Source organism: Lepisma saccharinum, chromosome 19 (assembly GCF_977018435.1).
Source record: "Lepisma saccharinum chromosome 19, izLepSacc3.1, whole genome shotgun sequence".
NCBI classification, from domain to species: domain Eukaryota; kingdom Metazoa; phylum Arthropoda; class Insecta; order Zygentoma; family Lepismatidae; genus Lepisma; species Lepisma saccharinum.
The window spans coordinates 7,102,792-7,118,320 of record NC_139247.1 but is presented as its reverse complement, the minus strand read 5'-3'; the positions used below and the strand labels follow the sequence as shown (position 1 = coordinate 7,118,320).

Genomic DNA, 15,529 nt, shown 5'->3' with positions numbered 1-15,529 from the left:
TGTATATAATGAACACGGACTGCATAGAGATGTGTACTTTTGCCGAATAAGTTTTGTTGGAGTTTGTGATTTCACTAGCAGGTTTTGCTACATTATCTTGGGAACTATCCTGCTCTGTAAAATTAGACTAGGATTTTATGTAGCTGTTGAAGAGTGAAATTGATTTATTTTTCTCTCCAATTTTTTAACAAGACATGACAGAAAAGGAAGGGAAAAGGGGACAAATGAGCTAATCTCACGAAAAGAGTGTTCATTTGATTTTATGTCCTAAAATACATATCTAAAACGATCAGTTTAATTACAGCTATATTTTTGGAAAGGTGCTGCACCTTAAAATCCATTTCATACTTATCACAATTAATGAACGCGGCAGATAAGCAATGTAAAATAACTAAATAATTGTTGATCCCCAAGATTGGTCCATGTAAGTGACATTCAAAATGTGTTGTCTTTGTACAATCAATAATGTGTATGTGAATGAACCTAAGTTTCCATTTCATTAGGTTATTGTTGAAAATTAGTTTTTTCTTCCTAGTGTTAAATGTGAGCATGTAATCATACAGTCAGTTTCTCTGTAAATGGTTTTGATATGATCATTATTCATATTTGCAGGTTGCCTTGCCGTGTGTCTGCTGTGCCCAATTTGAATAGTGCAGAGCATGACTCAATTCTGTTTGTCTCTCCTTCACACAATCAACTGCATGGTGCTCCCGAGACCTTGAGTAGTGCAATTGCAGCTATAGCAAAGGTAAGAATGTTTGCAACATGGTAAAGGTAAGGTAAAGTTTCCCGTGCATATAGCACCATGTCATGAAGGTGACCCATAGCCAGCATTTTATTATGGGAAGGCTGAGGCCACTGATAAAACTTGATTAGTAGAAATAATGATGCCAATAATATGTATTACCATGGTTGTCTTTTAACAATAATGACTATTATAAGTTATTAAAACTAAACCAATTTTATTCCAAATTTATTATTATTATTATATAAATGGACTGGAGAGACTTTGCTACTCGTTCCAACGTATGAGTGAATATCCAACACAACTATTATCCATTATTTTTCTTACATTTTGTACAGTTAGTGTACTGAAATTCATAGTTATTGTATTTTGTTATTAACTTTTACACAGTCCATTCAAAAAAGTGTTTAAAAGTTTATATTGTGTGACCTCTCACGAAGAAAACTATTAATTTTGGAAGCTTTGGATCCATTTATTCTTTAGATTAAATGGTAGAATATAAAAATATAATCTGGTTCCTGTATTATACACTAACCTTTTTTCGATCTAGTGTTTAATCTTGCTAAGGAAGTAAAATTAGTTACCACTATACACTATTTAAATTAGATATTTCTAAGATTTGGGGGGGGGTCATATATACACTTATTCTATTACAGGCAATTTCTTCCCACACTGAAGCTAGCATGTCTGGTGTAACAGACTCCACAGCTGCATCAATCCTGTGTCGCAATTCAGGGAGGTCGGCAGGTAGCGGTGGCACGTATACACTATCCTTTACATACCCCCACAAAAAGAAATCGCAGGGGGTGCAGTTGGGAGATTTTGGGGGCCATTGCATCCTCACAATGACGACCGATCCATCGTTGGGGAAAAATAGCATTCAACCAATTCCATACTACACGATGAAAGTGAGGGGGCACGCTGCCTTGTTGCCAGATGATATTCCTTTTTTGCTCACGATCCAGTTGAGGGTAGAACCATTGCTGGACCATGTCCAAATAAGCAGTACCAGTGATGGTGTTTTTCAAAAAGAAGAAAGGTCCATACACTTGTTCTTTGGATAGAGCACAAAAGACAATCACTTTTGGCGAATCCCTCATGTGCTGCACTGTTTGGTTTGGATTTTCAGACCCTCAAATACGCACATTATGCATATTCACTCATCCACTAAGATGAAATGAGACTTCATCACTAAAGATCACACGTGTAAGAAAAATCATCTTCCATGTCCAGCACATTTTCGCAGAAGTTGGCACGGGTCACATTATCTTCAGGCTTTAGGGCCTGTAAGAGATGTAGATGGTACTGCCTCATGTGCAGTCTCTTTCGTAACACTCTCCAAACAGTCGTGGACGGCATTGACAGTTCTCGACTCGCCCGCCTTACAGATTTCCTGGGACTCTGACCGAAACTTGCTCTGACCTGTTCCACTTGCTCATCTGGTAGACGTGGTCTTCATGAGCTCTTCCCTTTGCACAGGCATCCCGTATTCTTAAATTGGTTGTACCATCTTCAGACGTTGTTACTTCTGCCGAAAGCACGTTGCACTCCAATTGAGGAGTTACACCTTGCAAATTCCAAGACACAGACGGCTTTACGCTCATTTTGGTGTTGACCAAATATTGTGAGGACCGTTAGGAACAGGCGCGTGCCCAGGATTTTCGTAAGGGGGGGGTTATGAATCCAATACATTTTCCAGTTCACAGGTCAAATTTCTTGTAATAAATTAGATAATTAATATACTTGGATTTTACCCCAATGAACGCAATCAATGTATTTGCTATGGATGCTTCATGTTTTTATTGCATCATATAAAAGCACCTGCTTGAATATTTCCAAATTATTAATATTTTATATTTAATTGCTCAAATATAATTTTTAAACAAAAAATGTACACTCAACATTGTAACAACATTAAAGAGATTAAGACTACTTGGTGTCTTAAAGACAGTAATAAATAAGGTACCACAGTTCAACAATTTAAATTCTGAAATTTATGCATCGAGGTTTCTGTGCGAGTTCTGACAATATGTCGTCACAAGTAACTTTTATATCCCAGTGAATGTTCAGAGCAGCTAACCCATTTAATCTTTCTTCGCAAATGGTATTTCGAAGATAGGTCTTCAACGTCTCAAAGTTGAGAATGATTTATCATTTGATGTTGTTGTTACCGGGATTGTACATAATATGCGCAAACGTGTTTACCCAGGGAAATATTACTTCAATGCATATATCAATTGCTTCAAGAGCATTTACTGGACGTCTTTGCATTGCTGCAAGATGACGATACCACAGTTTCATTTCAGTGTGAGCGTCGTCGCCTTGTAATCAAGGTGTTCCAGGTTCAATACCCACCCGGTGGAGGCTAATAGTGGTTCGGATCTCACTTTAAACTTTAGGCCCAGTCCCTATTAGCCTTACTGTGCATAAAGTGGATTTAAAACATCAATTCAATCAACATTGTACTTGTTGTGGAGATGGATTTGCTAAATATTGTGTACATTTTTGGCATTGTATTATTATATTATTGGTCAAAACATTTGTTTGACAGTCGATAAACAAATACGAACCCCTTCAGTAATTAACATTTTCTACTACAGTGTCATTAATGTGTCATATTCAGTTTCATATTAGGTCTATGGAGAGGAATTGTGTATAATGTTAACGTTATGGAACTGCGAAACCAACTGTTGAAGGGGCCACTTCCCCCTTCCCCTCCGAAGCCCAGTACCGCACCACAGGATCTGTCACTGAGCCCGACAAAAATCTTGCCAGACAGTGCTCGAAATAGAAATTCGTAGCCGAAAAGGGAGGGGATATTTGATCGATTTTGGAAATACGATGGGGTACATCCTTGTATGGATCAACATGGAGACAATACAGTAGGTGGAGGATGCTCAATATGAAAATTATTCTAATTGGGGGTATGATTTGTGAAACTTTCTTAACTGGAGGCAGCATCACCTACTTCGACCACTGATGCCAGAAAAGATGCTTTCATAAAATGAATTTATTACTGCACACGTATATTACTTATTGTATTTGTTGCGTTTGTATAAGAGAAATATTCAGAAGATTTGTAAGGAATATTTACAGTTAATAGGATGCCTATCTAGTCTATCCCGTGTCGTAATACAAATTTTATCCCTTTCCTACAAAATAATAAAACTGATTTTATAATGTGGTTGCATACATATACACTGTATAGTAGCACCAAGCTTTCTGGGACCTCGGAAAATACGTGAACCACAGGCTTCCCCGTGGCTTTAACTAGCGACACTAGTGCCACTGCTCCGACGCCAGGGTTTCAAATGCCTTGGTGGATCTATCGTTTTTCGAGGGTTCGTGAACAAAACAAAAAAAGTAAATGATTGTAAAGTCCATTTTATATTCAGATACGTTAATCGGGACTGGACTTAAAGTTTAAATCGGGATACGTACCACTGTGCAATGCACCTTCACAGGGGATCAAACCCAGGACCTCTTTGATTACACCACCATCGGTGAGGCCCCTGAAATCATTGAGGGAACTTGTACATCTTCATGTTCTCTCGCCCTGCGAAAGTTTATTGGTGATATAGGGTGACATCCTACACACGTCTTCCAGACATACACACGCGGGCACCCCCCTCCCCTGCACACACACGATTGTATGCTTAGAGCACATGCTGTGCCCTCCCAGAAAAACAATTCTAAATCCGTCTATGGATATATCTGCTATCAAATAATGAACGTCACTTACCTCGACAGTTCCTTGACATAATGTTGCAACAAGGTTTGCAATATCTTCTGTTATGCCTTCTTGTTGAATATCAAGAGTCTGAAAGTTCGCACGTTTCACTCTCGCAATTCGGATGGAATTCCTCTGAACTTAAATCGACCTTTTCTGACGTTCTATTTGTGGAAGGTGAAGCTTCAACTTCCATTTTTTGTTTCTTTTGGAAATAATCTAATACGTATTTCTCCTCTTTTCTCTATCCATCTTTAGTTCCACGTCAAAAATCTATTACACACGCAGAAACGTAACACACAACACAACCACTTCAACTTGCTACCTTGCAGACTGCAACTCGCTACAACCCCAGAGAACACCAAGACTTGGGACAAAGATACCGGGCGGTCGAATGTCTGAAACATGCATCCAACTTGGTCCAGCTCAAATTACGTCACCAGTGTTGACAGCAACCAGTAGTGTCAGTGTCAGTAGTGTTGGCAACTGCTAAATTATTTACGCACAAATTCAAGTGAGATCTTTCACACATGTTACAAGAAAATTCAATAAACTGAAGGCTGGAAATTGGTTGAGAAAAAAATATCTAATTTGTAAAGAGCACAAGAGTAAAACGTATAATATTTGGGCATATTAATTGCTTTTATTTTGTTTATGAAACTGACTGGGCCAGTTGCGCTATATAACGCATCCCTCCCTCCCTCCCGGCATGCTATTGTACAAAACATCGCTTGCCTCCTTCGTAAAACCATGCCTCGCTACTGCCTGCAACAATTATTATTATTATTATAATTATTGATATTTTGAAATAAATATGCATGCAGGTGCGAAATAAGATTTTGACTTACTTTGCCTACTAATTGTAGTGATTCAAATCTCACAGAACTTTGCTCTGCTGGCATAAATAGTATAAGAAGGGGAAAGAAAGAAAAGGGAAGTTAGCAGCACTGTCGTAACAGGAAAGGGAGGGTCATTCTCCTAAGAGGGTCATCGTGGGTGAAAGAAAGGGGAGGAGGGATTCCTTCAGTTCGCATTCCAAGGGTTGCGGCTCTTTTCTTGACCATACTGAGAAGGAAATTCTACTTCCTTTTCAGTGACTAAGGAATGAATGAATGCTTGTGCATTGCTGTAACTCAACTCCAATATTATCAAAAGTAATTGAAGAAGCAAATACATTTCTCATTGCCAAATGTAAACATTTTACAATATTGGCGATTTATGAAATAAAATGTATTTCTGCTTTGAATTTTTTTAAATGACGAAACCAATGGGGGGGGTTTTAACCCCCACCAACCCCCCCCCCCCTGGGCACGCCACTGGTTAGGAACTACTTGAAAATAATAACTAGTGGGCTCCGATTTCAAAAGCTAGATTAACAACGATAAGACTCTGTACACTGACCATGTTTCACCCAATGAAAAGTTGTTTGTCGGGGCTTGGCTCACCACGGAGAGTACGGAAAATCTGATGCAATTGTTTCTTGTATATAGTGTAGAAAAATGCTTGATTAAGTTTCAATAATAGCTCATTGTGTTTCCCAACAGATAGACAAAAATGTAGAAGAGGAGGGCGTAGTTGTTCCAGTGAACCTTCCAGCCCAGCGCCTGGTCTTCTCCCCAACGGGATCTGTCACAGGGGATTACGATGACGTTCGCAAATATTCAGAAGCTGCCTACAGGGGAATCAAAAGGTGAGCCTCTGTGACATATTGGTTAGTGTGCTACCAACGCAGGAATCTTAGGTTTGACTTCTGGCTAAGAGATATATATTTCATGTAGTCAAAAGGTGACCTCTCCAAGGCAAATATGGGAACATTTAAATTTTGCCTCATTATGTACAATTTATTATTTTGTAGGTATCAGTTGCAAAGCAACAACAAGATCATGGTAGACCTAGGATCTTTATAAATAATAAAAATGGAAATTTACATTGCAAAAAAAATGAAATAAAAGAATAAGGAGTTTACAATTGTCCTGCAACATGCTCTCCAGCTTATCAGTAAGTAAGAAATGACAGAAATGAATTACACGGTTACGTTCTAAGACTTTAGAATAACATAATAGACTGGGTGTATTTATTGCATAGAGCTGCATTCTTGCAGTGTTAAAAAAATTGGAGTATTTTACAGTTCATATCCTATGATTTCTTACATTTATCAAATTCCCATCATGGTAGATTGAAGTGAGTTTTCATTACACTGTATCAAAACTTATACTATGGTACCAGTGCATATTAATTAAACTTAACACATCTGAAGAATAAAGTTTACATTTACTCTTCATAAAACCTAAGTACTCAATTTTATACGTTTTACAGGATCTCTCTACCCCCTCTCTTTTTGTGGATGAAGGGTTCGATATCCGGGGGAGGCACATAGTAGTTCGGTTTCTACTTTAAACTGTAGGTCCAGTCCCAATTAGCCTTTCTGTGCATGAAGTGGATTTATAACAAAAAACTGAAACTCTTTGTTGATTAAGTTGCAATATTAAACTGAATGAGGTAGAACTGTTCAAAATATCTCTTATTTTGCGTATGTGAAGTTTATATTTTCAGAGTTTGCAGAATTGGATAGTTTTTTTTTCCGAGAGTAATTTCGAAGGCTCACTGCCTTCACTCACTAAGCGTGCAGCGTCTAATTCTGCAATCTGGAAACATGAAACGTTACGTATGTAATACTTAAACGGTCTTTCCTGCATCCATCATGAAATCATGTCATACTTCATAGACTTCCTTAGTGTGTGTTCATATTCAGTTGCATCCATTAATTTCCCATCTTGTTCTAGGGCCATAAACGCAGGGTCAAAGTCGCCTCTGCTCATTCTACCCAAGAGTGACAGATTTTCTCATGTGGAGGTTGTTACACTCCTCGGTGCTCTTGAAGGATTGTATGTGGTGAGTACATTTCCTTTTTTGAATTTTTGTCTAAAGTGTAAATCACTAACCCTGAGACCTTCTGTAAACAAACCGTCTCACCAGTTCGATGTATCACTCCGTGTCAGCTGATTCATGACCACCGACTACCGCAATTATCTGCTGTTACACTTATAGTTCACCGCACCTATTCATTTTATATAAGAGCCAAAATGGAGAGAAAGGACCATTCTTTGAAAATAAGGCTAAGTTTGCATCTCCTTCCCAAAATAGCCGGGGAAGAGGGGGCAAACTCCCCATGTTATGATGTTTTCATTGAAAGTTGGGGGCCGCGGCTGCATTTTGATTTCTGCACGGTTGCATGCCCTGATGTTCTAGCTGCAAAACAAAAGTTACCCGAAGTAGATTGGTCAAATAGTGTACGAAAGGCCTCGGCGAAACCGGGTTTACTTTCTGACAACCCCCTCGGCAGAGTAAAGGATAAACAGCTTACAGCCCAATATGTACTGACCAAAATGGGATATGATTTGTAACTCTACTGCTCGTTGTTTCAGAGATATTAAATTTCATATAAAATGTTATGGAATTGTAAATTTCCTGCTGAAAGTACACTTTGCATTCGTGAAAACACTCGGGAGAGCAGCTTGGGCTTCTATGGGTTGACTTATCCATTTGCGTGTTCATTTGGGTGTTTGATATCTGATGATTAATTGGAAAAAGTAGTGTGGAAATTCTGTATGATGCCACATTCAATTTATATGTATTTTTCCAATTTTGCAAGTGAAAATTATGATTAGGTTGTATCATTGTGCACAAAAAATTGCTTTTTTAACAATTAACGTTTTTTGATGTTATTACATTTGTAAAAAATTCAGTGTTTCCATTAATATGAAGAGTATGAAAATTTACATTTCTTTTAATTTTATGTCATCAGGGAAGCTGCCTAAATGTTCTTTATTTTACCAGTTTTTAACCCACAATTTATTCAAATACACTATTTAAATATACCCAAAAAATATTATTCTGGTTGTAGGATTTCCATAGAGTGCATCATGTTAATACAGCGGAAGTGTAGTCCAGCTGTATTTTAAACATGTTCATTGTAGTGTTACATATAGGCCAGTGATTATAAATCATGCACAACATCTAATGTACTTTTTTTTTTTTACTTCAGCCTATTCAATATCGAGAGGATATCCCTGAAAAAGCCCAGAAGATTCAGAAGCTGGGAGTTTGGACAGCTGATCAGACGAAGCTTCAGAGCATCATCAAACTTGCTACAGCTATAGAAAGTGGACGGTAAGTCCATGCATAATAGTTCTAGTACAGGCTGGCTAACCACGAGGAATTATGCATGAATTCTGCTTCAATTTTTCCCCGTAGAAGTGAAAAATTGCAAGTTTTTGGAATCCCAATTCCATTGAATTTATGCATATTCATTAATGCCATGAGGCAAGACTCTCACTGTTTATCTTTTATTTTTATCGAGGAAGGAAAAGAAAAGAAAGCTGTGCGGAAAATAAAGCAGAATTCTCTCACTCAGTTTGCTTTATTAGTGTATTTTGCAGAACAATCTATCTGACAGACAGAAGATTTTTTAAAAGATATTTCTATTATGCAAACACAATAAAAATATCAAATGAAAGGTCACTACTTACGATATTGTGAGTCTCCTTCTTTGAAACTGCTATGTGGGGCACACGGGAGCTTCAGCTGATGACAGCATGTTTGACAGGGGGTTTTGATTTTATAGTTTTAATAGTTTTAACCTGTTTCTGAAAATTTTAGTGAATAATGACGAGGGGTAAGGATATATCAGGTGTATACATTTAAATCTGCTGTTTTGTAGTCAGAAAAACACATGGTTTGTTCATAGAAAGCAGCAAGAAATTTATTCAAAGTACTTGCCCTCGCGAGCTACACATTTTGCCCACCTCTCGGGCAATTTGTGGATACCACACCAAAAAAAGTCCTTCTCTTTCGAGGCAAACCGCTCATCAAACCATTTTCGGACGTCTGCATACGAATCGAAGTGCTGCTCAGCGAGGGCGTGGGCCATCGACGAAAACAGATGGTAGTCGGAAGGGGCCAGGTCTGGTGAATAGGCAGGATGGGGTAGCACCTCCCAGTTGCGTGTCTCCAAGTAGTTTTGGACCAGTCTTGGCGTGTGCAATGGGGCGTTGTCGTGGAGGAAAATCAGCTTGTCATGTCTTTGTTGATAATCCGGCCTTTTGTCACACGGACCACGGTGCAATTTGATCAGTTGTTGGTGGTAGCGGTGGGCAGTGACAGTTTCACCAGGTTTCAACAGCTCAAAGTAGACTATACCCTGTTGATCCCACCAAACACACAGCATTGTCTTCAGGCCGAAGCGATTTGGTCTTGAGGAAGATGTTGATGGTTGTCCGGGATCAACCCATGATTTCTTGCGTTTAGGATTCTCGAAATATATCTACTTTTCATCGCCAGTCACAATCCTATGCAGGAAAGACTTTCTTTTTTTGTCTGGCAAGCAAGATTTCGCATGTGTTTTGGCATCTCTCCAGCTGCCAATCGGTCAATTCATGCGGCACCCATTTTCCGATCTTTTGAAACTTTCCCATGGCACATAGACGCTTGGAAATGGCTGCTTGAGTAACATCCAATTGTTCGGCAAGCATCTTTTGCATTTGGGTATCGTCCTCATCCAAAAGAGCCTGCAATTGATGGTTCTCAACCTTCCTGGGCCAATTTTCACGCTTCTTGTCGCTCAGGTCAAAATTGCAGTCTTTGAACCGACAAAACCAATCCCTACACGTTGTTTCTGATACAGCACTGTCACCATAGGCCTCCACAAGCATTCTATGCGATTCGGCAGCCGATTTCTTCAAATGGAAGCATATGCTCTTTTTCTGGCACAAAACTAGACATGCTTACCACAGGAACACTGTCTGTTGTTGTCTGCACGTGCTGATGATGTGCACTGATTCGTGTTGGCAGATGTCCAACTCATACAAACACCAGGTATGGCGTGCCCATGGTAGCTTCATACGCTCACTAACGCCATCTATTTTTTAATAAGGAGACAAGTTTTATCAAATTTTTTACCTTCATTCCAACCCACAAAACCTTTTCCTTGAGAGTCAAACTTGACGCAGCATGGTAGTGACACATGCCTAAAATTGCCTCATGAAGGAGGTGGTTCTACCTACGAAACGTAGCAGTTTCAAAGGAGACTCACATTATCGTAAGTAGTGACCTTTTATTTGATATTTTTATTGGGTTTGCATAATAGAAATATTTTTTAATATTTGTCAACTGTAAGGAATTCACACAAAACCAATTATGAATGTAAACACCAATACGGAAGATTATTGCAAGATAAAATTTCTTGAAGTTGATTAGTTAAATGTGAGTTTGAAATTATTATATATTTAACAATTTTCGTATATTACTTTATCATGTAACATTTGTGACTTGTGTTTGTAGATATATTTCTAGTCTGAGTATGTGAAATGGAAAATGGAATCTCCACACTTTGAATTAAATATACAGGATGCCTCAGAAGTAGCTTAACACACCCGGTACAAGGGCACTGCAACGCACAACATGGAAATGGTGACGACTAATCTTGATGTCCGCCATCTTGGAATTACATCAAGATTTTCAAATGCGAAGGGGGCCATGTAGGATATCATCTTACATGTGCATTTTCTCAGAAATAAGAATGTGCAGTTATTTTTCCCCTAACTTTATTTGGTGATGATATTATCACAGTTGAAGTGCACATTTGGCATCCTACAAGATGTGCTCTATGTGTTGCCCGTTCTGTGCTACACACAACGTAAGACGTTTCAGCCAGTCACCGCGGTGGCTCAGTCGGTAACGCGTCTGACTACCATGCTCAAGGTTCCGGGTTCGATCCCCAGCCGGTTCAAATCCGGGAACTTTTCTAACGGTGGAAGCGGCCCCGGCGCCTACCCAGCATCGAATAACATGGGTACCTGGGGGAAACCTGGGTGGTAAAGGCGGTCAGGGGCGTGATGCTGATCACATCACCCCCACTCACGACCGGATCAAGAAAGTGTGGGGCGTTACCTCCACACCCCCTATACGCCTTCATGGCGTGGTGCTAAGCACAGGGGAACACTTTACCTTTTTTTTTTTACCTTTACCTAATGGACACATAATAACACTGCAGGGTCGACAGAGTCACATGCTTGTTGGATCTGGTGCTGGAGATGTCGGAGATCAGTGATTTTCTCTTGATAAACTATGGCTTTAAGATAACCCCAAAGGAAAAAGTCGAGGGGCGTAAGGTCCGGAGAAGGGGGTGGCCACTCATTGGCCCTCTTCAACCAATCCAGTGACCCGGGAACTGTTAATCGAACCACTGCCTGACACATAACGCGTAGTGCGGAGGCGCACCGTCCTGCTGGAAGTAGGCTGGTATTTCACTGTCTGGGTTCATCACTGAGGGGAACACGTCTTCCTGGGGAATATTCAGATACCTCTCCCCATTCAGGTTGCCATGGATGAAGACAGGTCCCACAATTCAGGTGTTCCATATCCCACACCACACCACTTCTGTCCACGATGAGTTGGTATCTGACCAATAACGATGATTCTGCTTATTTACCTCACCGTTCACGAAGAATATGACCTCATCGCTAAACAGAACACTTTTCGGGAACTGGGTCATCCTCAGTTAAGAACTGCTGCATTTGCATTTTGTAGGGATGCCACTTGTTAATATGTAACACACAAAGTATGGAACTCTGACTGACTCCTGACACTGAAGACAAATTCCGGGTAGTGTGTTTCGGGCTCTTGACCAAGGATGCCACGATTGCTGTTTCTAGGAATTATGCTTGAATTTTATCATTGTCCTGGAGTGGCCATCCTGTGGTACAGCACCCAAGAAGCTGCACTTGAATGTACCCAGTCTCTCAAGGTTTTCAATGAAATAACAAAAGATACTTTAAAATATTGTAATTTCCCATAGACATGTGTTACATACATATACAGGGTAAGTCAAAATGATGGACCTGATTACAGAAATTTATTCTGTGAAATCTAATAAACATATGTTATTGTGAGACATGCACTTCGAAAGGTTAACTTTCAAAGTTTAGTTTTCACGCAGTGTTTCCACTTTCTACCGCTAGGAGTCAGCAGCGAGCAGGAAAATGGCGTTGACTGGAGAACAGAGATCTTTCTGTGTGCTTGATTATCATGTGAACAAGTCTGTGATTAGTGTGCAACGGCATTTCCGTGCCATATATCTGAGAGAACCACCTGCGGGGAAGGCTATTCGTAAGTGGTATGAACATTTCAGAGATTCGGGCTGCATCTGTAAACTAAAATCAACTGGGGAAGAGACAGTGGAACGAGTGCGCACATGTTTCGTGCGGGGTTCACAGATGATTGACCACACTTGATTGACAATGGCCAGTGTTTCAGAGCCTAATAAGCAGCACTGTCAACCTGAAACCCATAAATGGAAGGAAACCACTCAGCAATTACAATTCTAAATAATAATTCCGTATATTATTAAGTAAGACTCAAATACAGCACGTATGAAAGTATGCAATATCTACAGACAGAAACGTAAAATGGATACACATGCTGGCAGACCTGCGTAAGCAATTACAAATATTGTAGCACAGTGCAAAAAGTACGTGTACATCGTTGTTCACGTACCGAAAAGGATAATAATATTCTGCGAAATATGAAAATGCAGTTATAACATTCAATCAAACATGATTTCAATGTGACCGTAATCGTAGAAACATAAAATGTCAGCCTAAGCATTTTCAGCCCATAATCATCTATTTCATTTTCACGTATCTCGGTATGATACACAAAACTGCACTTATTTTTAATTTCACTTCGTATTTTACTTCATGATCCATATTTGAAGGGCTCTGGTGAAAAACATGGTAAGTGACATTTTGGTAATTTCTGAGTTCATTAAGAAAAATGGTTGTCATAAGCTATACTGTAGATAAATTGTTTTCGTGTTGTGTTTACCAATTTCACAAGGCTTCACTGAGTCCAATGCAAATTGCATGACTTGGCAATCTCACTCGAAAATTGAAGATTGGCACATTTTACTTTGTAACTCAAAAATGACCAAAATGTCACTTACCATGTTTTACACCAGAGCCCTTCATTTGAGGACCCACTACCATAGACAAATGATGGAAATATGTGTACTAATAGGGTTCGAGTGCTCGTTGCAGCACTCTTATTACAGACAAACTGGACTTCTCCCTTTACAGATGCAACCATGTTCCACAAATTGCTATGCATAAATTTGCTCATGGAACAGTGACTACTTGCCGAATCAAGCTCTGAACGCACATTGTACTTGCACTATGGAATTCCACTTGACGAACTCCAGCATGCAGAATGACTCCCGGGGAGTCATTACCCTACTTGCACCACCAAGCGGGATCCAATCAAAGTTCTTCACAGTTTATTAAAACTTTATTTCTTAGTGTCTCCCATGATGCATAGCTAAGAGGCATGCATATTTCGTTTTTGACAGAAACCCAAAATGTGAAATAACACATCGTAATATTCAGTTTTCATGTTTTTGAAAGGTGTGAGGTGCCTTTTTTCCTACCATATTTTGTCACAAAAATTATGCGAAATAAACTCTTAAACGCGGAATTTACAGTTTATTTACTGACACGAAACTTTCTGGAGTCTGAATTTTCTTGCACGTTATGCAATTCATGGAAAATTGATTAACTCTGGTATAAATATTTGAATTGAATTGTTGTTTTAAGTCCACTTTATGCAGATATAGGCTAAATGGAACTGTAAATACAGTTTAAAGTGGGATCCCAACCACTGTGCAATGTGCCTCCGCTGGGTGTGTAAATATTTGAGAAGCAACAATGAACTCCTTTACACAGAAATCTACTCGATTATCTGATAACTACATAAATGTACTATTAGGAGAGAAATGTTTATTTTGTGTAATAAGTGTACTTTTTAAATCCAGTTTGGGATTTTATTCACCATTTTAACACCGAAATGTAATTTTTATGTGCAGCTTTTGATCCCGAAATGTGCCCAGTTTTTTTTACCGAAATCTTCATATTTTATTTGCCATAAATATGTGGCTATACACATAGCACATGTTTGAATGTTTTACTGTGTTACCTCAATAAATATTTGTAATCTGTTATATCTTTTTGAATAACCCTGTATGTGTGGTAGCTGTTTCATGTAAATGCTTACTCTGAAACAAGGTCTGTCATTTCCTGTTTAGGTTTGTGGCCCGTGACATAGGTGGTGGCGACCCGGAGAGAATGGCTGCACCAAACGTGGAGAAGTACGTGCGAGAGGTGTTTGCAGGAACTAACATTAAGCTAGATGTGATCAGCGATGAGGCAGTGCTCTTGAAAGAATACCCACTCTTCGCAGCTGTCAACAGAGCAGCCAGCGGTATGTCTTTTTGCTGCTTGTAATTTTACGTACTGAAAGACTAGCTAATGTTTGCTTGTAAATTGAAATTAGGCATCACAGTTTTTGACTAATATCTGGTAACAATATATTCCATTCATGATGGATGCGGTAAACACTGTTTAAAATTACTTACGTGAAATTTTGAAATTTCATATTTTCTCGTTGCACAATTTAATGGTTAAATCTTATTAATATCGAAGACCCTTTGTCTTCATTCACTAAGAGTACGGCATCTGGAGCAGAGATGGTACCGCGTCACTGCTGTCCACCGAACGGGAGAAATTGCAACTACTGCTGCCCGGGAACAAATACACACAGTACCATATCCACTCCAGACGGCGTACCCTTAGAGAATGAAGACAGAGGGTCTTCTAAACTAATAGAATTTAACCATTAAATTGTGCAACGAGGAAATATGAAATTTCAAAATTTCACGTAAGTAAATATATTCCATGTTAAGATATGTGATTAGAGTGCGCGTCAAATCTCCTGCATATGGCCTTGAACGACTTAACAGCACTAGCGAATCACGGACGTGCGGCGTTGCCTAGTTCAGAAGCTAGTAAATCGTGTACCTGGCGCTCGGATATAAATAGATTATTTCAAGTGTCAGTAGTTCAACAGATGGAAAGATAATGAATTTGCGAGTATGTACGAAAAACAAGCGTGATTGTAGCTTATACCGTTCCCTCTGTAGAAGCAATGTTATTATCAACGTATTT

General features: G+C 39.2%; 1 protein-coding gene across 3 annotated transcripts in view; it reads left to right on the top strand.

Annotated features, from left to right (window-relative positions):
• Window positions 1–15,529, top strand: part of Dip-B (Dipeptidase B) — an 85,343-nt gene that overhangs the window by 16,920 nt on the left and 52,894 nt on the right. For all 3 annotated transcript variants that reach the window (XM_083140745.1, XM_083140748.1, XM_083140746.1), the window contains exons 2-6: window positions 613–748; window positions 6,020–6,165; window positions 7,259–7,367; window positions 8,521–8,645; window positions 14,611–14,786. In XM_083140745.1, coding sequence (XP_082996871.1) covers window positions 613–748; window positions 6,020–6,165; window positions 7,259–7,367; window positions 8,521–8,645; window positions 14,611–14,786 — 692 coding nt within the window. The remainder of the gene's footprint in view (window positions 1–612; window positions 749–6,019; window positions 6,166–7,258; window positions 7,368–8,520; window positions 8,646–14,610; window positions 14,787–15,529) is intronic.